The sequence below is a fragment of the Cyprinodon tularosa genome, unplaced genomic scaffold, assembly GCF_016077235.1.
Source record: "Cyprinodon tularosa strain WSP-4 unplaced genomic scaffold, ASM1607723v1 ctg2, whole genome shotgun sequence".
NCBI classification, from domain to species: Eukaryota; Metazoa; Chordata; class Actinopteri; order Cyprinodontiformes; family Cyprinodontidae; genus Cyprinodon; species Cyprinodon tularosa.
In genome coordinates, this window is record NW_024038733.1 from 1693233 (window position 1) to 1716090 (window position 22858).

General features: G+C 35.5%; 1 protein-coding gene and 1 long non-coding RNA gene across 4 annotated transcripts in view; one reads left to right on the top strand and one right to left on the bottom strand.

Annotated features, from left to right (window-relative positions):
* Positions 1 to 20885, bottom strand: part of lpcat3 (lysophosphatidylcholine acyltransferase 3) — a 32662-nt gene extending 11777 nt beyond the window's left edge. Inside the window, exons 1-8 of one of the 2 annotated variants that reach the window (XM_038284393.1) lie at positions 20533 to 20885; positions 12829 to 12936; positions 7085 to 7194; positions 5697 to 5790; positions 5500 to 5537; positions 1578 to 1756; positions 1318 to 1426; positions 1117 to 1203 (exon numbers count right to left, since the gene is read on the bottom strand). In XM_038284393.1, coding sequence (XP_038140321.1) covers positions 1117 to 1203; positions 1318 to 1426; positions 1578 to 1756; positions 5500 to 5537; positions 5697 to 5790; positions 7085 to 7194; positions 12829 to 12936; positions 20533 to 20617 — 810 coding nt within the window. In that variant the 5' untranslated portion in view covers positions 20618 to 20885. The remainder of the gene's footprint in view (positions 1 to 1116; positions 1204 to 1317; positions 1427 to 1577; positions 1757 to 5499; positions 5538 to 5696; positions 5791 to 7084; positions 7195 to 12828; positions 12937 to 20532) is intronic. The other variant, XM_038284394.1, reaches the window with a different exon arrangement.
* On the top strand, positions 16159 to 18309 carry LOC119783076. Of its 2 annotated transcripts, none has more exons than XR_005280750.1 (4): positions 16159 to 16990; positions 17077 to 17140; positions 17594 to 17937; positions 18028 to 18309. It is a non-coding gene; the product is annotated as an uncharacterized LOC119783076 (long non-coding RNA). The 2 variants fall into 2 exon arrangements; XR_005280749.1 differs by having other exon boundaries at positions 16169 to 16990; positions 17594 to 17730; positions 18028 to 18121.
* Positions 20886 to 22858: the final 1973 nt, after the last annotated feature.

Here is a 22858-nt window from a genome sequence, read left to right on the forward strand (position 1 = left end):
AACTTTACAGGTTATATTTGCTAACACCAAACTTCATTTAAAAATAATTTTATATTCATTTAAGTTTGGACAGAAGAAAAGAAAGACTGAACAAAGGATGGATGACTAGACTGACAAATAGATGCCAATCATGAAGGGCCATATTTACTTTGTGTAAAGGTGCAATCACACCAAGAAAGTCCTTTGATCCAAACCAAAGTCAGATCTGTGTTCGTTTCCGGTATAATAATATTAATTGATTAAGCCTTTTTTAACATTCTACAGTAAAAATTTAATAAAAGCTGGTATGATTTGTGCTAGTACCATATCAGGTCAATATGGGTATAGGCATCATATCGAAAATAAAAAAGTTGTATTGGATATTCCTCCTTTTAAACAAAGCCCTACAGTTGTTGCTCCCATTGCAAAGAAATGCAGACCTGGAAATGGAGAACAACTATCCCAGGGTGGCTCATTAATTCCAAAAAGGAGGTCGTTTTCTGTAATTGTGTCAAATTGAAGCTGGTTTATATTCACGCCAGAAGCAATTCTCTGCTAAAAAGAGGTCCAAGATCACTTCCAAAACTAAGTTTTAGTCAGGGTTTGGTTGTTGGGGGAGAAAAGAACTTTGGTTTGTTTATAGGAAATGAAATTTGGCAGGTGTGAGTATTTCATCACCAATCACACTGCGCCAACACATTCTCCATGGGTCTGTGTCTCCTGTTCCCAGTATATAATTCTTATAGGGATAATACAGACATTTAAACTTCAGAGTTTGTAACTGTCCATCATAAATAGTTTCCTCCTTGGCCTCTAACCTCACTATGTGTGCAGCACATAGTTCAAGCTGGAACTAGCTCTGCAGATTCCTCCAGGTCAGCCTGAAGCTCTTCACTATATTTCTATAAAAGTACTCCCTCTCCACAGCATTGTTACCTCGGTAAGGAAACTTTAAAGTGAAACCTGGCTCTCATAATTTCTTAATGCCTTTTGCAGTAACCATTGCAGGTCAGCTGTTATAGATTTGTGCTCATTCCCAATATTACCATATAAATGCTTTCTTATATGTACAAAAACAAATGAACAGTACTTATGCAACTAATTCTGTGGTAGTACTTGAGATAATAAAGTACTTACCGCTATGACCCAACAGCTGACATATTTATACAACATAAATTTGCCCCAAAGCAGAATAAAAACGCAGCGGTACCAGAATGGCTGAGCCTGTTGAAAGGAAATCATTTTTATTTTTAGACATTTTCAACAATGAGTAAGTAAAATACATCAGGTTATTTTTGTATGTAGGTTTAAATGGCATAACAAGAGTCATGTTCTCACCTCATAATCATCTGTTAAGAAGTAGCTGTCTGGGTAATAAGGACTAAATATTGCATAAATTGCCAGGCAGAGAAAGCCAAGAGCAAACCTCTTCATAGCAGGAATAGCACTGAAACAAAAATAAAGACAGTAAGGAGAGAGGTTAGCTGAACAGCTGTCTAACTGGGAGGCTGCTCTGCCTTTTTAATCAGAGATCGAATTAAGGTAGTCTCATTCCCCTCTTTTTTTTCTCTTTATCACTAGTGATTTTCCTCTCATACCTGTTGGGAGGCTTTCCGGGGCAGTCTGTAAGCTCCCTGGCCACCAGCCTCTGGTAGCTGCGCAGTGTAAACTGGGGACCCACCAGGAACCCTCCGTAGAAGTAAGAAAATCCAAAGACCTCCAGCAGTGTGGGTACTGATGGCAGCGCACCCTTTTTCTGCTCCGCGCTCAGCTTTGACTGAGTTTGAAAGACATGGATGGAAGGAAATAAATATTATACAAATTAAGTATAAGGAAAATTAAGTAAAAAGACTATAAATACTATAACTTATAACACAGACTTAAAGGAATAGTACACCCAAAACATGATTAGCCTTCATTTTCTACTCACCCCCATGCTGAACAACACTCTGGAGTACTTTTTTGATATCTCAAATGCATCTGGAGATCTGGGAGGCTTCTTGCTGTCTGCTGACATTCAAATAATGGAGGTACCCAGCGCCCGAGGCAGAAAGGTCCATAAAAGTCCACAAAAAACGTTTCAATATTCCTCCATACTGCTCGTCCAATGTATTCCAAGTTTCCTGAGTGGGTAGCATCCAGAATTTATTCGAAACGAAGTCATTTAGAATGTTTTTAGAGCATAAACAGTAGTGTATGGGATTTCCTGAAAGCGCGCACATGCGCGATCACGACGCTACAGAAGCCGGCAGACCAAACCAGCGCATTCAGCTCGGCAAAGAACTCTTCCTCAACACTGAAGTCCTCAGAAATTTTTCTTTCGTTGTTTCTTTCTTTGCACAGGTAAACGGCACATTTCTTCTTCTACGCTTGCATTATTGGAAGAGCAGACGCTGAATGCGCACTTTCATCTGGTTTGGTCTGCCGGCTTCCGTAGCGTCGTGATCGCGCATGTGCGCGCTTTCAGGAAATCCTATACACTACTGTTTATGCTCTAAAAACATTCTAAATGACTTTGTTTCGAGTAAATTCTGGATGCTACCCACTCAGGACACTTGGAATACATTGGACGAGCAGTATGGAGGAATATTGACACGTTTTTTGTGGACTTTTATGGACCTTTCTGTCTCGGTCACCATAGACCTCCATTATTTGAATGTCAGCAGACAGCAAGAAGCCTCCCAGATCTCCAGATGCATTTGAGATATCAAAAAAGTACTCCAGGGTGTTGTTCAGCATGGGGGTGAGTAGAAAATGAAGGCTAATCATGTTTTGGGTGTACTATTCCTTTAACAAAAAGAAAAGCAATCCACCTAAACAAATAGACCGGGCATGGAGAGCGTTATAGAGGTCAAAGGTAAGTCTGAGGAAAATGTAGAGATCCAAAGCCTTGGTGGAAGAATTTGTCAACAGTACAGCTATTACTCCTGTCCTTTATAACTCTGACCTTTCTGGATGACTGGTTAAAAAAAAAAGAAGCTACATTTGAAAAAACAAAAACACGACAAAGGTGCTCTACTCTGACATAAACAAAAAGAGGCCAGTTCAGTAAGGACTGTGTGAAGGTAAAAACTAACAATGCATCATACTTTAAAAAGTGATCAGTAAGCAGGTCAAAGTTCACTGTGAACATAAAGGTTATCATCATTAACAGCAGTGTCAGCATCGATTAAAATTAGGTCTAAGGTGAAGTAAAAAAAAAACAATGGAGAATCTGTCATAATACTTGAGAATTTACAAAAAGCTTTTTTCTATTCTGATTGAACCTCAGGTACTTTGCAAAACCGGGCAAAAAAAAAACTGTTTCCAAAAGAGAACGCTGGTAGAGACCAACTTCAAATGGGTAGCAGCTATAACTGAAGTGAAAATGTTTCTATAAAAGTACTGACTCAGCACTGAGGATTGAATAAAAATGCAAGACAGCAAAAACTTAAAGTTTTTCTTAACATTCTTTAAACTAAATGCAACAAGTCAACCTTAATGTGTCAAAAATCCAAATGAAATACATTAAAATATTGGCTGTAACTAAATGTGTAAAGATTATTATAGATACATGGGGGTATTTAGTCAGCCTCTGATTGTGCAAGATTTCCTACTTAGAAAGATGACAGAGGTCTGTCATTTTCATTATAGGCGCACTTCAACTATGAGACAAAATGATAAAAATTAAAATCAAAGTAATCATCGTCTTGGATTTTTAAAGAATATGTGTGTAAATTATGGTGGTAAATAAATATATTGTCCCTCAGAGACCTGTAACTTCTTTAAGAAGTTAAAATGATCAGTCAAAAAAAAAAAAAAAAAAACAGATCAGTCAGCAAAAATCCCAGAACTACACAGAGGGAAATGGTGCATGAGCTTCAGAGAGCTGCAACCAAATTAAAGGCCATCATCAGTAACGTACTATGCTGAGAGAGCCTCAGAGCCTGCAGTGCCAGACGTGTCCCCTAGTTTACATCTGCAGGCTTGTTTGAAGTTTGCCAGAGAGCATATTGGTAATACAGAAGAGGACGTTATGTGGACAGATGAAAACAAAATAGAACTTTTTGGAGGAAGACGAAAGAGGAGTTCCATCCCCAGAACACAAAGCGTACTGTGAAGCATGGGGGTGATAGCATGACGCATTAGGGCAGTTTTTCTGCAAAGTGGATAGGACCATAGCTCAGTTAAAAGAAAAACAAGGCCTCCAGACTTCAACCCATAGAAAATTTATGGGGAAAGTTGATGGTGGAATGGGCCAACATACCAGCTATAGAGAGTGCAAACCTGAAGACTTAAGAGGAAATGTTTGACCTCTGTCATTGCCAACATAGCTATCCTGCCTCTTTTTGTCTCTCATAGCTGAAGTGTACCTATGACAAAAATTAGACCTCTCGCCCACATAATCAGAGGCTGACTAAATACTTATTTGATCCACTGTAGAAAAAAAAATGTTTAAAAAAAATCTGTATATAGATTACACTTATTTACACAAGGGAAAGCATCATGGTTTGCTCAGAGTAACGGGTCAGGCCAGCTCATCTCCACACAAAAGCCCTTTGTTCTCATGGCCTGGATTGCAGGCCATCCTGTTCTCAGTTATTTTAGAAATGGGCCGTTTCAGGTGATTAACAGAAATATGTGTCACTATTTACTACATACATTTTGTATTTGAGTTGCACCAAATAAATATTTGAGAAACTATTTCTAAAAATAGTTCACCAAATATTATAAAAATATTTGGTAGGATCATATATTTTAAGCACCATGGAAGAAGTTTATCAACATGAATAAGACATCTTGGCCTTATGATTGGCTTTCACTGCTCTAAGCATCCAGACTTCATGTATTTTAGTGGATAAGATGCTAAAACTCAGAAAAGGTGATGGTGAATTTGTGACGGGAGAAAAAAAAAATCTAGGAAAAAAGAGTTTATGCTGAGTTTTAATAAACTTTTTTTCCTTTTCCAGCTTTTATTGTCATTACACTGTCAAAAGTACAGAGCAACGAAATGAACTCTGTGCATTTAACCGCATCCCCTTGGGGAGTAGTGGGCTGCCATTGAGCAGTGCCCGGGGAGCAGAGTGGGGTTAAGGGTGATTGCCAAGGGACCCAGAGTGGCAGTCCGTGGGAGTGGGGCTTGAACTCAAACCTCTAGATTCCAAGTGCAATGCCCTCACCACTAGGCCGCCACTCCCCTATTAAGCTCAAGTATAAAAATTATATATGTTCTTGAGCTCTAACATTTATAACGAAAAATTTCACAAATATAAAACCTAGTTTTAGGAAGAACATTTTTAAAAATGATCACAGTAATGCACTAAAAAATGTTCAGCTGCACAGATAAGCTTCATATCTTTAGTTAAAAACTCCAAACACTTCTTTTTTTCGAATTTCCTCTTCCTGATTTTTTTTTTTATATAACCACAAAGAAAAACAGGAAATTATACAAAGACAAGAGCAAACAAAGTGCAGCAAGTTAAACCCATAAGATAAATAATTCAATGACCAAATATAACCAAAACAAGTCAGTCCACTCACTGGATCTTTGCCTCCATCATAGAAGTCAAATGCCAAACCTGTAAATCACAAAAATCAGATACTGTTAGGGACTATTTAAATGAAGCTGCCCAGAGTTGGGTTTATTCAAAAGGAAGGACATTTGCATCCATAGGAAAAGATCAAATCAAAGGAAACCAAGATTAAGCTGAGTGCCAGCTAGGCTGATAACTGCTCACCAATGAGTTTAAGAGTGAGGACACAATGAGGCATCGTCCACTTGATGTCATACTCCTCTGTTGCTGTGTAGTAATACCCAGCCATCAGGTACAGCTGCGGGAGGGAAAAACATGGAGTGAAAAGTGATACCTTCACAGTAAGCATTTTAAAATACTATGGCAAGCACAAGGAGAGAACTGGTGTTCTGCTCGGGACAGGAGAATTCTCCAGCTATATAAATGCTATACCACCCATCTGTCAGCTGCCTCAAATAAGACTCCCACACATCCTTACCATTTAAAAGAAAGACACTTTTGAACAACATTTTGAAATATAGTGAAAAAGTCATGAGTGAATCAGTTGATGACCTGGCACTCTATGGTTTCAAACAGTTTGGGTCTCAGTTTGTTTATTAAGGTATGCCTGCAAAAAAAAAACCCTGCTAAACTCATCAGAGCAGTCCTGCTGTTTATAAATCCATTGAATGAGATGCCAAGGGAAGGGCTGGAATGTGCCGCATTTGTTCCTGCTACAAAAAGAATAGAGCAAAGTAGCACAAATCTGCTCCTCCCCCACCTGTTGCTGAACATTATCAGTAAGCTAAAACAAAGACAGATCTAACAGCTTCCCCTTTTATTTAAAACTGATATGTTTTGCTCTTTGGAAATATGTTGTATTGCATTACACAAATGGAAGTTAGCAAAGCACCACCCATTAAAGTGATATCATACATAGTCTGCAATTCCTAAAAAGGATTTTTTTCTGGTTTCTAGTGCATCCCCATTACCTATTTAACCAGCATATTTAACTAATAATAATTGACAGCCTTTTAGATCCTGTGGGACCAGCAAACTTTAAATCCCATAAGTTTAATTTTAGGATTTTTGCAATTTTCTTTTTTAATCTTCAGGTTGTATTCATCTAATTTTAGAAGAGCGGTGGAAGTAGAAATACTTATTACTAAGCTAATTCATAAAATCAAAATTGGGAAACTGGTTCATTATCATCCCTGTATACTCGTCATATTTTCTACTGTGGAAAAAAATCTCTTTATTATAAATCATGGTATAAAAATACCTCAAAAAATTTGACTTTCCTAACAACCATTTTGGCCTATTTTAGCTATAGGGGTTCTTCTAACTCTAGAGAGAGCACATTATCATTTTGAACCAGTTTCTCATTCTGAGACAGTTAAGATGACCATCTGCTGTGTATTTTTCTTCTCGCAATAGCTCCTTATTAAGAGGGGAAGAAGAAGCATTTCTATAATATCATATGATCACGTAGAATAAAAGGGCAGTGATTTGATTTTTGCTTTTTAATGTACTACAAATCATCCAAAAATAAAACTTAAGACACGAATCCAGCAATCAGGCCACATAATAATGAGATGGAAGCAAACACTCACCATTTGAAATGTAAAACTGCTCAGGACGGCCGTTACCGTCCTCCCCATGAGCCTCAGCATCAGAAATTGGACGAAGACGCATGTTGCGGAGTGATAGAGCTGGGAGCCTGGGAAGGAGACCAACAGAAGGGGGGTGAAGGTGAGTGCAGTCGACTATGACCTGCTGGACTAAAAACGTCAACAGTGTTTTTCTTAACACACTTTGTTATCAGCTGACAGAGAGGCAAAGACACAAACATGAAAGAAGTTTATTTTTCTTAAAAAAGAAGAGAAGCTACAGACCTGCTGTAAAATCCAAGTGAAGCCACAAAAGAAAGAAGAGAGAAATCAACATTTATTGTGAGAATTAACTTAGCATGGCACTTGACCAAAGCGAGGCCCAGTCACTCATTATTTGTGACTTTAGTAGAAGCAAATTTATTCAGAAGTTAAACTTATCTAATCTTAAGAAAAAAGTTGTTACACCCAGTTTCAGGTTGTGTTTTACATACATATCATGAGATGAAGGAAACACACCACGGCATACCCCACACTGGAATTATGCCTTAAAATCATAACCATTAACCAAAGATGAAGCTTAATATGTGCAGAGGTGTGTGAAAAACTAGGAGTTCCATTTTGCACCAGCTTGTGGAACCAATTCAGCAGAAATAATCTTGAAGTGCTCATTTTTTCTTTATCAACCCCTTTTTTGTTGCGTCCATCCTTTACAACTTTGCTTCAGCTCAGTTTGGCTTGCATTTGCTTCTGCACAAGTCCCACCAAAGCATTTCAGTTAGGTTGTGCTCTTGACTTTAACTCAACAATTGCACCTCTTAACTCTTCTTTGTCTTAAGGCCCAGTTTTTATTCAAACTTCCAATGTGAAACCCTTATGTTTATTTCTCGGATACTCTGATATGTGGATGTTTTTACAATTGCAGACAGCGTACAGGTCCTGCTGCAGCTTGTGTTGCTACAGCTTGTGCTGAGAAGCAACATCTAGTTTTTCACACACGCAGCAACTTTTTAATTTGTTTAAAAAGACATTTCTCCATAACGTGCATCTTGGCAAAGAAAAGAATGACTCTTTTCCAGGAAACCTTTCCAAACAAATATTACATGTCTTTGGGGATGGCCACTTGATTGCTAGAGATAAGTTAATAGAGTAAATTTAATTAGCAGTGACTGGATGATACTTTTCCATCTAAATCATATGTGAAAAGCAATGATGGACTTTATTTTTCACACACATCCCTTGGTTCAATAATATTTGAACCAATCAGTACTTGTGTCGTAACTGAATAAGGTTGAGGCCTTCAAGATATTCAGCCCATTTGTTTTAAAAATACATACATGTTTGTATAACCATCTAGTAGAATACACTTATAATTAGGAGCTAAATGTATTTGCCATTTCCATAATATATAACTGATATTATTGTCAGGATATTGGTGCTATGAAATGAATGAAATGCATTTTTAAACTATATAACCTTGCACTACCAAATCTATAAGACTATTTCTTTATTGTTGTTTTTAGAGCAGCAACATTTCTAATAATGTCAAAAATGCTAGGCTTGTTTTACCTACTGTTCTATTGATTTTAGATCTTGAGTTAAAAGAGTTGGAAGTTTTGAATGGCTATGCTGTCTTTTGCTTCTTTTTTAGTTTGTAATTGTTTTTGGGTTGGTGACCATGACAGAACGAACCTGAATGGCTTGAATATTTAGATATGCATTCCTTGTGGTCAAACCTGCTGGTAAAGTCAAAGAGAAATTAATACACTTCCTCAGGAATGACTAAACAGAAGTTGATGATTCACCCACATGATAAACAGGGAGACTGGTTTGCAGAAACAGATGGAATCAGACTTTACCAAATGGAGAGGTTCAGATTGAAATCAGCAGTAATAGTTGGATTTTTTCTGAGTTAAAATCAAGTAAAGTTGCATAAACTGATTTATCAAGCAGCAGCTTTGTACACACTTGCAGATGATGCCTGGTAACTTTTGGCAGAAGTATCTGATTCACTGAAAGGAACAGTGCGGTAGTCATATTGGACTAAATTTTAAGTCTTATGAGTTCGTATTTTGGTTTTTATTTGTTTTTCATTAACATGTGTCTACGTTTTTTTTTATTTATTATTACATTTCAGACCAGCCAATAAATAAAATGAAGTATAGTTGCATATAGCACTCAGGTCCTTTGTTACTTATTGCCAACATTTTGTATAACCCTACATAATTCTCACTCACATAGATCTACATATAAATAACTGAGTTTAGTCTTTAAAACAGCTGTTTACTTCTTAATTCCTATTCATTCTATTAGTAATAAAAATGCATACGTTAATCAAACTGCTTATTGGGAATTACCTTAAAGAGGTCATAGAATGATTATATAGGGTATTTGGAGATGGTCCTTAAGGTCTCTGAATAGGGTGTGCAACATTGGTTGGGCTGAAAATGGCATATTGGTGGTATATGAGCCCTAATGCAAGCCTGTATAAAAGCCCTAGAATGAAACGACAGGTTTGCTTCCTTTTATGGTATGCTCATGAATATTTAGATAAGCTGTGCTGATTGGTTAGTTTACAACGAGCGAAGCTGCTGAGCATCATCAAGACACATCAATCACTCACTCACTGAAACATCAAACTGTTGATATGGTAATGTGACCAGACGTCCTTCTTTTACTGGACATGTCCTACTCTTCATACCTAAAAAAAATGTCCGGGGGGAATTTCTGGGATTTCGCCAGCCGGGGATGTAGCTAGCACCCAGATCAATGCATGTGACAAAACTACAGGCCCGAACCAAATAAGGCAACATCCCCACACTGACATCAACTCGGGGCTTCGTTTAGATTTGCCCGTTTTATGGTGGAAGTTTAGAATTATGAGATTTGCAGAGGAAGGAGGCGTCGATGGGGTTTGAACTTCTCTGTACGTCCATTTCACCCACTGAACTATCGTTATTCATCTATGACAATGTAAACTTTTTTTGCATTCTATGATCCCTTTAAATGTGAGTGATAAAAGTAATTTACTGATGCCAAATATCTTGCTGGATTTTACTTAAAAGTTCAAAGTTATAAAAGTTAATTATTGTAAAAAATTTTATGTAATTTTAAGTCTTGAGTATGATTATTTCTAAAGGATCTTTAATTGGTTTTATGGGATAGCCTGACATCTTGGAGCCACAATAGGAAAACAAATTAAACTGTAATCTGTAGAGACTTCATATTTATTTGAGATGGCTCATATTCATCTGTTTATTACAGTTTAGGAAAAGCATATAAAAGCTAATGTCATGAAATCACTGTAGCACAACTACTCATTTGAATTCTAGCCAATTTATTAATTTTAAGCAGTATGGCTTTGGCTTTTTAAATTCTGCTGCTTTTTTACATCTTTTATCTGATAGTAGACTAAAAAAACTGCAAAAGACAGAAACAGTCTTTAGACTTTAACACATTTTCAAACATACAGCCGTCTGAATAATAAGTTTGTCAACGTGTCGACTAAAACTCCTTTTATTTCCTTCAAGAAGACCAAGAAGCCCAGCAGTGAAGAAGCAGAGGAAGGAAGAAATGGGGAAGTAAGAAAGAGTGTCATCAATCTACAACTCAATTTTAGAAACTTGCTTGAATCAATAGAAACCTGTTTGTAGAATAACAGCAAATTCATTAAACTTGTTTTGATTGCAGAAACTTATACAAACACAAGCACGGAAACAAACTTCTTACAAAATAAGCATAGCTTATCCTTTTTTACACAATCTGGATGTGTAAAAAAGCCTAGAAATAAAATTATTTTCCATTGCAGAGGTTAATTATCAAACAGAATATTTGACAACAATAATAACATTAAAACCTTTAATTACTTTACTTTTTATTTAGAATATCTTTCACATCATAGCTGCTAATGTTTCCATTTAGTCAAAAAGACATAATTTAATCTTCTTATTGCCTGATTTGACAAAAGACGTGGATTTATTTGAATTTTTGTGGCTGTAAACTGTTAAAAAGGTCCAATGAGTGATGAATCTGGGAGTTACTCAGTATTATGGTTTGTTTTTAACAGTGTGACAAAATAAATCTCCCAAAGTAATATTGCCTAAATCAGATTGTGTCGATAGGATGTTAATAAAACGCTAATAGTTCTTATAATATTAGATAGGGTACACAGACAGAAGCCTTTTACATCATCCAAAGTACTTGGTCCTCTCTTCAGCTCACGCAACAGATTTTCTACATGATTTAGGTCAGAGAACTGAGATGGTTCTGTGCTGATTTAAACAACTGTGTCCGACCTTCCTACAGACACAATGCAGACCTACTTTTAGCTTTCTGGCAGCGTTACCAGATTCAAATCCTAGGATTTTAAAAAGTTCATGATGCCATGCTCTTCAACAAGTCTTCCAGAGCTTGTAGCCAGAAAACCAGGTTCATAGCATCACAGATTCTCCACCCTACTTAATGATGGGAGAGGTGCCTTTCCACTTAATCATCCTTTGTTTTGGCACAATCCCACAGAGAGTGTTTGTTGTCAAAGTGTGATTAGTTTAGCTTAAAAAGTATATCAAATTCTACCAAATACCAGGTGTTTACAATTGTAATGGTAGGACAAAGTAGGAACATCTACCAAAAAAAAAAGAAACGTAATAGATGACTTGATCCGGTGAAACTTCTGACTTTAAATGAACTTTATTACCAAAGGTGGGTAGTAACTAGATGCTTTTACTCTGTTACATTAACTTTAGTTACATAAGAAAAATACTTTGAGGGGTTTTTCTAAGCATTGTACTTTTTACTTTGACTTGAGTAAAAGTTAATAAAGTATCAATACTTTTAGTAGAGTAAAATTTCAGTGTACTCCATCCATTGTGAGTAATTTCACAGAATTAAAATAAGCTTGTTATAAACAAAATGAACCTTTGAGAGATACAATTTCTTATTTTTTTGCAATCAAGGCTCATTGGTTAAATGTTATTTTCCATCTGCTGCATCTGCTGTCATATAGAGGATAAGTAAAAATACTGTAAACTGTAATTTAACCTTTTCTTACATACTGCAACTATTGATTTATGAAGTTAAGTAATAAAAAAATATATATATTTTGAAGAGCGTTCATTTTACCTAATTGTTTTTATCCTTTAATTAATGTTTTATGTTTTTTCCATCTTATTCTTTGAAGCACTAGACTTTGCATATCACTTAATATTTATTTAATCATCATTTTGTAAAATGTGAAATCAGTCGTTATTTGTAGAATAGCCTTTTTACCAAATACCTTTTTACTCTTGCTTGAAGGGTATTTCTTACTTTTACTTGAGTAAAAATATGAAGTAGTACTATTCTTACTAAAGTATGATATTTGATACTTTACCTATCTCTGTTAATTACTTCAGAGATCTTTGGAGATTGTCCTCCTTCACTTATCCTGCTCACTGTGTGGTGGAACAATAAACCTGGCTCCTTATCCAGCATTGTGGCCAGAGGTTAAAATAAAGAAACCTTTGCTGTAGCTCTAGTAAATCTAAAGGAACTGTTAGGGATACCACTATTGATCTTGATAAAAGTCATTAGTCCTTCACAGAATTTTTGTTTTTGCCATGCTGCATTAATGTCGACAACTAAAATGCTGTTTTTTTTATTGTTTTTTCGGCATGTCTTCACCCGAACTACATTTAAATGCACCTTAATGATGCAAATAAAGAGTTATAACATACATGAAAACATAAACACATTGCGCTTCATCTCACCAAAGTTAAATGCTGCTAGTGCCAACCCCGAACAAATGTGGAACAAGTGGATAACTGTGGAAGGCTGGTAGAAGAGGACCCACCGGTACACCAGTGCAAAGGGATACCCTGCAGGAGAAAAACACATAGCAAAAATATGTTAGTGTGGCCACAGTGTGTGTCTTTACATCAGCCAAGTGGACTGCAGTTGACTGCTGATATCAACATCTATGACCTTGTAGAGAGGAGCGCTGCACATACACACATTGAGGCCTATTGCAATCATCTGAGAGAGTTTGTGATGTGTTGCTGCATTGTAAAGGGAAAGGTTATCTCTCTGTGTTCAGAGTAAAGGTTGTTTTTCACAAAACATGGATTATTTGAAGCTCTGTAAACTTAATCAGGGAATGTGGGCTTGCTTGATAATCAGGGTGCCGTCAATTTAACAATAACCCCCCCCCAAGGGGTAAATAAATTAATCTGATTGGATCGAACACGATCCAAAGTCTGCTGAATAAACAAACATCAGGTGAGTGTTACAGAAATATACGAGAAGTTAGAATGTCAAGATTTACATATTAGGGGAGCACTGTTTCTATAAAAAGGACTATCAAATATCAAAGTTGGTGTGAACTAAATCAACTGATTAAACAAAGCATCTTGCAAGCTTATTGTACGAGAAAGGAAAAAAGAAGGGAAAAATTAAGACTAGTATTTCTTTCTCAAGAAAATGTAGTAAAATCTCACTAAAGCTTTGATTTCTCTAGCTATTTAAATCAAAAGCTGTGCTGCTGTGAAAAAGTATTTCCATCCTATAGAGATTTCTAACTTTTTTTCCCTCTTTAGGTTACACTTAATGTTCGAATTCGACCAAAACTGGAATACCCCACTGTTTTCAGAATATTCAATACAGATACTACGCCTGGAGAAAAAAAACAACAAAAAACGCAGACATGGTTAACTTTCACTTTCAACACATTTCTTTTTCCACCGATCACATGATGTCTCCACCAACATCCATGAGCCCCAACAGCTCACCCAGGCTTCTCTTAATATCAATCTTCAAATCAAATAAATATTGAGAAGAACATGAATGCATACATGAATGCAATTATTTTCATTATAATCACAATACAAAAAATTGCAATTTTCACATTACATTTAACAAAAGTAAGACACTGAAATTCTCCCCCCGGCCCTTTAGGTGGCGGTAAAACATTAAAGGCGAGTTGATCGCCAAACAGAAAGGTAGACACAGTTGTAGCTAGCACCCAGATCACTGCCTGTCACTACCCGGTCCGTACCATTGCCCTTGATTTTAATTTGTCAAAAAGACCTAAATTACATTTTTCCCCACCCAAAAATAGTTAGCTTAAATAGTTAAAAGTAAAAAAAAGTTAGTTTATAAATTTAAAATATAATGTGTTACAGTTTAAATAGTGTATTTTCTGATAAAAATACATTAAAATCCTTTCCGTTTTATCCCTTGTTTACAAAATAAACCCGCGATTCCATCATCGATTAAAAGTAATCGCAATTAATTTTTAGTTGAATCATTCAGCCCTAGTAATGCCAACACAAATTAACGCTCATTAGTATTTGTTGCCATTATTTTTTCATTCCAATTAATAAACCATTTTGTCATCTGAAAACTGCATTTTGTGTCTTATATTAACTTTTTTTTTTTTATCTGAAACATTTCAGTTTGACAAAAAAAAAAAAAAAGGGCAAAAACATTTTTAAAAATCTCCAAACTACAGGAGCACTCAGAGAAGGAACTCCTGCAAATCGGTGTTACAATATGACGGTCGAACTATGTAATAAGTATGAAGCAACGTGTAGCAAGTGCAACCAAGAGGATGACTTAATTTAACGCAACCAAGATCTAATCTGAATGGCCATGTTCAGACAGTATTAGAGGCAGAAGTACAGAGATAATTAAACAGGTCCATGAGCTGGAGTAAAGTTCAGAGAGCCCAGCCCACAGTTGTAACTCATTTAGGAGAGGTTACTATGAGTCATGCTGCATTCACAAACCTGGATTGTTTCCCAATGCAACCACATAACAAGCGTTAAAACCCTGAAGGCCTCTCTGGGTTTTCATAACCCATCAACATGCCGTGCTTTGCCTGAACACAAAAATAGCCAAAATAGTACAGCAGCACAAAGTATCCAAATCAGGGCTGGGTGATAAGCCTATAATAAACCTGCAGGTCTGAGGGTAAAGCAAAAGGTAAAGTGTGCTTTAAAGGGAAGTCAGATGAATGGTTTTCCTGTTCCAGTATTTCAATTTACAACCTTAGAGTTGTTTTATTATGTAACAGTTTTAGTATTCGCTCACATGCCATGGTTTCATTACTGCAGTGCACCATAAAATAATATAAACTGAAGGTTTATCAATAGTCCCTTGTATCAGATTTATTAACCTTAATAAGGAATCGGTTTTTTCTCCTTGTACTAGGAGTTCAGATATTTTAAATTTCCCAGTCAGAAATAATAATAAAATGCATAGTTGGAATTCATATTTGGAAATATGAAAAACCACAACAAGCTCTTTGTTAAAAATCCACAATGGTTGCCAATCAGAGGATGGCTGAACAGGTTTAAGGTAGGGCTGCAAATAACGACTATTTTGCACATCGTTTAATCTGTTGATTATTTTTTGATAGCAAAAGGTTCCCCCTTCAAAAGACTTTACAAAATTAAACCAATTAAAACTAAAACATTTGACTTGAGGAGTTCTGGATAGAGCATATTGACAGACGACAGCATATTTTATCTTAAAGATAGAATATTTATTTATTAATCATACAATTTTGGTATAATTAGTGTTGCTCTGTCAGCTAAGGGGCTGTTTTAGAGCCTCAATACTCCAGTTAACGATAAATCGCTTACTAAATTAGTTGACCGTTAATTGTATAATCCAATGGATTGTTTCAGCCCTAGTTTCAGGTTTGAGCCACTGCATGTTAGCACTTCTGTTTCAATCTAATTAAACAGGTGGAAAACAATATTTTTCTAACATCGCTGATGTCTGGATGCATTACCCTGGTAAAAAAAAAATGTGCTTTATTGTATTTCAAGTATATTCATATTTCCTATAGTTTACTGAAAATGTACTTAGACAAATTGTACTTTTTGTAAATATATAAAAAGTATACTAACATTACGCTTTCATGCTAATACTTTTAACACACTTTAACATAATTACACTATGTTACACTTTATAGAAATATATTATTAAAAAAGTATACTTTAAGTGAAAGTTATGTGTAATTTCTAAAGTGTACTTATTTTAAATTTGTTTTTACATATATTTTTGCTATATTTTAAATTGTATGCTCAAAGTTGTCATTGTAACGTACATTGAAAGCATATTTTAAAAGTACACATTTTAATATCGACACTGTAATATTAAGTTTGAGTGCATTTTAAGTTACATTTGAATCTAATTATGAAGTGAAGTTATATACGCTTGTACTTCAGGTAATTCTTTTGGAAAGTGTTCAATAGTATAACTACAAAAATGCACTTAAACCCTATTATGCAATTTTGTGCTGTGTGTAAAGTACACAGATAGCAATTATTGCAGTTGTTATGTAATGTTTAATAAGTTTTGAAAAAGAAATATGATACAATACATCTTACACACAAAACCACATTGAACAAAACACTAAATGTTCACTTCAAAAGTACAGGTGCACAAAAATGTGTGTTCTGCTGAAAAGCAAGTGGTTTAAAGCTGGTGCAGTGCTACATTATGATCTAACAAATAGCATAACCCACATTGCAACAGAAAAGTTAATACTGGCCAAATGCAAAAGAAATAAACTTAACACATTACAATTGTCTCAAGTGTTCAAAAAAGAACATTTCATTAGTATTGTTTAATGGATCAAAGCAGGGCTACTGCAAACAAGACCAATTGGTGAGTGCACATATTTAAAAGTCGCTGACAGCACTTCATGCATATAGGAGTGATATGTGGAGGTTGTTTGGCCTTGATGTCTGTAAAGTAGTAGCTCCCCAAGAATTTTAGTCTTGGGGAGTTTTTGGTTCAGTACTGATATCAGAATTCCCATAGACTTTGAATGCACCACACCTGCACAGCAGTTAGTCACGGCTCCTCCCTGCTCAGAGCTAGCGTGCTTTTCTTTTAAGGCCTTGGTCTGCATGGAGAGAGGTAACTTTCAAAACATTCCCATTTGGTTTTGAAATCTTAAGATATCTGTATAAAACGCGATTTTGATTATTATATTTGTATTGTAGAAACAGGAGATGTAATCGGTTGAGCAGGAAGATTTGCTGTATTATTGTGTTGAAGAATATCCTGGTGAGTTCACATGAACCTGTGAATGAAATATATATATTTTTTGAGATGTAAAACCAGTCAGGATATAATGTTTTGTAATATATGTAATTTTACTAGCTCTTTTGATTTATTGAATGCATTAGCACAGTGAGAAGGAGGCTAACACACCCCCCATGTGCTCTTCTAAAAAAGAAAATGCACTTTCAAGCTAGCTACATCTTGTGTGATGTTGCTGTAAAACCCCCACAAGGGGTTAACGTAAAATTAACCCTTCATAGGTGTCCTGGATTGTTTTTTCCAGATACAAGTATTGACTACTGACCATAATGATTTCTTAGACAGTGAACCACATGTAAATTGATAATTTTACTTTATATTTTTGTCTGTATAAATGTGGTAAAAACCAATTTATATTATGGTGATTACATGATTTATTTTCCAATTGAAGTAATTGCTCTGCACATTTGTGTGCAGGCTGTTTTTTTTTTTACATAGTTGCAGAATCTGCTGTTACAGCTGAGCAGTTCATTGTATGGACTGGACTAGACTCCACCAGAGATGTTGATGCAGAATGTTCCCAATGTGAATGCCATCCGGTTCCCTGGAGGGTGGTAGGAAAAACAAGGAAACTTAAGGATTTTTCTTCCCTTTCTTTCTGCGGATTCATAATTTTTTTCTTTTCTGAGATCTCTGACAATTTTTGTTGTTACTTTGTTTAATTTTTTTGATCAGATCTGATAAAACCACTTGATGCATCAGATTTATTTAAATTCAACTGAAATGGACAATTTTTTTTTCTGGTGCACTTATGGACCCTGGTATATCATACTGATACAATTTGTCAGACTTTTCTGATGTACTGCTCAAAAATACTATGAATTTACAGTATCTCTCTGTTTGGTTAACAGACGCTGTTCTTCTGGAGTTTCCGTAGACAAGTGTCTCTGATGTGCGCACGGCCATCAGACGAAAATGTAACAATGAGCAGTTCAGCCAAAAAAAGGAAAATAATGTGTGGTGGGCGTGTTTTTGTATGGTGGGAGGGTTTAGGGGTGCAATAATAAGGAATGTTGTTTTTCATTGTTCAGTATTCCTCTGCGTTCTTTAAAGTTTATTTGTAATGTTTAGGTCTGCTGCCTGAAATTGACATATTTCTACAAAGTGTACTAAAGTACCAATATTTGAAAATGTGTTGTAAGTTTTATAATGAAAATGGTTAACGTCGATATGTAAATGTTTATACATTCTGAGATAGTACAAGTTATATTATTTGTAATGTACTATAATTTGGACATGTTTCAAATACATTAAAGTATATTTTTTCATCTGCACGGAAGTATATCCACAAGTCTTTCAGCATTTAGTATACTGTTAATACATTTGCAAGAATGTGCAAGGTAGAAAGTAGTATAGCAATGTAATGATAAAGTATATTTACTATTAACTGCAAAGTATGCTTTTTTAGTAATTGGAATAAGCCAACAGTATAATTAAGCATATTATTACCACAGTAAGAGTATATTAAAAGTATAAAGCTTATATATTTTTAAGACACTAACAAATCATTTTTAATGTAGTTATAATACAACCATAGTGCACTTTAATTTGACTAATTAAGCATATATTAGTACATATAAACTCATATACTTAAAGTATACAAAATATACTTTAAGTTGTTCCACTTTAGCACATCAAAGTACACTAAATACACTTCAAGTTGAGCTTGTCCACAATTTAATTACAATTAAAATATATTTAGTACAAAATTAGTTGTTCCAAAATAGCATCCTTCAAGTTAACTAATCATAAACACACTTAAAGTATAGTAATGATTAGTGTGCCTTCAAGTACACAAAAGTATGCAAAATTTTAGTACACTTAGCACATTTATTTTTCAGCAGGGTAAATAGAAATAAATTGTTTTCCACTTGCAATAATGTCAGTAGTTAACAACACATCAGATAACACCTTCCTCGTTTGTAAAAGCCGACTAAAACGCTGATTACTTTGGTGGGATTACATTCCCTACATCAAAGCTCTGACTTCCAGATATATACAACTGTCATAAAAGTTACAAATCAATAAAAAAACAAGCAAGCAGAATTTATGAGGCTTTGTTTGATTATAAAATGATTTTCTGTAAAAAAAAAAAAAAAAATCAATAATTGATCATTTCTTTTTGAGTAAACACTTTATACTACTGCTAATAATTACTGTATTATTTACTCATCAAGCTAATAACATTTAAAATATAATTTTTTAGTAAAAGTACAGCCAGCATACAATATTGTAAAAGTAAAATATTGTATGGTGGCTCCTGTTTTCAAGCATATAAATGAAAAGCTAAAAGGGAGAACAGAAAGTGGTGCAGGAAAAGGTGCCCCAGCAACATGGCTATAACCAAGGCCTCCTATTTTTAAAATTTTAAAAGAATCTACATCTAGTGGTGTTGTATCAAGTCCAAAAACAGGTGGGAGACCACACTGTCAAAAGTACCCAGGCCTAGTTTTATGACCAATGCATCACAGATGGCCATAAACCTGCCTTGACCTAAATCCTACAGAGAATCTATGCGAAATAGTCCACAAGAAGGCAAACAAACTGAAGACCACAATGTGGGCTTCTTCAGAGCAGAGGAAAAGGCTGGTTTCCCTTATGCCTCCTGCACTGATGCTGCAATTTGGTAAAAGCAGCCCAAGAATGAAGATCCTGCAAATACTTTTAAATTTTCCCATTTTTGTAACAAAAACGTGTTTATTTTCTTTTTCTCAGACAATTTCTAAGAAAAATAATGTAGGTTTGTCATCAGCTTTATTCTATTATTATAAAACAAACATCTGGAAAAACCACCTCAGTGTATGTAATACATCTACACAGCACGTGTTGCATTTATGAATTTAAATTTCAACTTTATAGTGACTTTTGGATAATATTCTAATTCATCACAATACAGAAATTAGCAATACATTTCCAAGCTGTTTTATTTTAATCCAAAGTAATTGAACTGTGGCAGATTCTGACCTCCATAGGGCTTAAACTGGTGGGCTTGTTTGGGTAGCTAGCAGGTTCTAACAGCACATCTTAGCCACAGAAACCCACTGAAACCACAGGCAGTTAAACCAAACTGTGGTCAGCTCTATTTCAGAAGTCTGCTACTGCAAAGTGAATGTACCTTTCTTAATAGTGAATCAGTCGCCTTCAGCTGAACATACTTGTACTCCTAGCCACGTTGATATTAAGCTTATGAGGACGTGTATTTACTTTAAATAATATATTTTATTTTGCCACATACATAGAAGCTGGTTTGCATTTTAAAGCTGTCTGGCTGAGTTAGCTGACACTAACAGTAACACAGAGCAGCAGTTAGTCACTGCTGTCAGCCTTCATGGCTAACAAAGTCACTGCAAACTCACCGATTAACACCGATAATATGAGGCGAACGGCTGGCTCCGGCGAACCTAGAGACTCCGACAGTTTCTCCAGCAAGGGAGCCGCCATCTTTCTTGTGGGCGGAATCCTGTCTTCAGCGACGGGTCTGTAGAACTTTACGGGCTATGCCTTTTTAATAGCGCAACCTCATATCGACGTTGTAAAGGCTCGACCTCCTTTAACTGTCAGTTTTCTCCTCCTACCGGCCCTCCCTACGTGTCTTTTGTTATTATTATTTCAAGCATTGTTATTTCTTTTCTAAATCGTATTTCTTGGAACTTTATTCGCAAGTTATCCAAATGTAAACGCTTTTTTTTTTTTTAGTGTAACTGACGGTGAAAGAACCGAATAAGAAAATGTTCATTGAAAACAGACGGTGGGGTTGTGTTCCAAGTGCGCCCCCGTGTGTTCATTACAAGGAACTACAGCTATCGACACTCGATAAAATGTTGAGAAAACATATAAAAAAAATTTTTTTTTACCGTTCAAATAATTTTTGACAGAATGTATGTTTCATGGAGTACTTTTTTCCATTAAACGCTTGGAAATGTATATTTTAAGTGAAAAGAACCAACCCCCCTTCCCCTGAGTGTGAATATTACCGGCTGGATGCTGATTGGTTGCTGGGATAGCATGAGAAAGAGGAGGGACCTTTCCTCCATATCAGCAACCAAAAGTTACTCGAGTTCATGTTTGTTTTGTTTAAGGTTAAAATAGATATATTTCCCAATTTCCGTTACTTCAATGAAACTATTATATTTGGATCCACGGACACAGTTGAAGCAAATTTTTTACAGTTTAAAGGAGTATTTTTAAGGTCCATTAACATTCCAGCATTTTTTATGTAAGGAATAAAGTTTTGATATTTTTGTGGTTTATTTTGAAAGAATACATACATTTGTTTGTTTATCAGAACTGCCATTTTAGTCGGGCCAAAGGTTGTTGACATCCTTAACCAAGCTTCTCCTGAAAGATTTATTATGATTCTGAGTCAAGCCCTGTACTCACATTGCTTAGTCTCTACCCAGATCTTTATTTGTTTATTTAATTTTTTTTTTTTTGTATGTGTGATTTCTATTCCTACACATTATTTTGTTGTTCTTAAGTAACTTCGTACCAACTTGCATTTTTCTTTTCGTTTACAGTTCAAAATAATGTCTTGAAATTTTGCCTCATTACATTGTTAAGATTATCTTTGTTAATCCTTTGCAGCAAAACATCCACACCGCATGACAATGTTAATTATTTCAGCAGATTAGACAGCATGTCAGAAAAAAACAACATGCATTTGTTTTTTGCATTTGGAATTTTGAATCAATAATCAGGCTTTTTGTGTTGCTGTCGGAGTTATTGCTTCCTCACCAAAGAGTGACCTTTCAGCCCTTATTAGTATATAAATAGTTTCACTGTTGATCATTACAACCCTCTTAGCAGCTACATTGAATCTAGACAAAAGTTCCTTGTTCTTAGATGGATACATAAATTTTGCATGTCTCTTTAGTGATTACATGAATAAGACCCTTCAGACATCTGGGAGAAAAATATGTTTGAATTAATCTTAGACTGTAATAAATATCAATCTTTGCATGTAGTGTACGGTGTATGTGAATCTTTTGCCTTGACTCATCTATATAAATTCATACTTAGGTCTACTTTGCTAATCAGACAGACATGATATTGCAGTTTAATGACAGAACACCCCACACTGTGGGGAAATAATCCTATTGTGCCTCATATTGTATAACCATAGAAATTATAAAAAGAAGTTTTCTTTTTTTATTGCATTTTATTTCTGTTAAAATAATGAAATAAAATATTTTTTATAGCAAGGATGTTTGCATTGAGTTTGTGTAAACTATCTGTAATTTGGCTGTAGATGTAATTGAATGTGTGCATAGTTGTCCTGTGTGTCTCTGTCACCTTGCTGTGGTGATCTGTCCAGGGTTTACCTAAACTCTAACCCCAAAGATTGCTGAATTTAGGCAGCAGCCGGAGAGTACGGAAGAGGATTAGGGACACTGAAAAAAATTTAAAAAGTTGACTGATTTTTAAATTTGATTTCAGTTTAATATGGGGGGAAAAAGTCAGAATTTTGACTTTTTCCTCCAAATTGTGGATTTTAATGTAGATGGGCACCATGAAGGAAGAGATGTGGGAGCACTCAGCCTCACTGACAAATATGTGAGTTGATTGCGAGGGCCAGCAACACATTGGTGGAAAATGACAGAATTAGATGACTTTTTACGTGCCAGAGGGGTCCCCGGTGATGCTACTTCATTAATGGAAAAGCAGCATTAATGGATAGCTAAT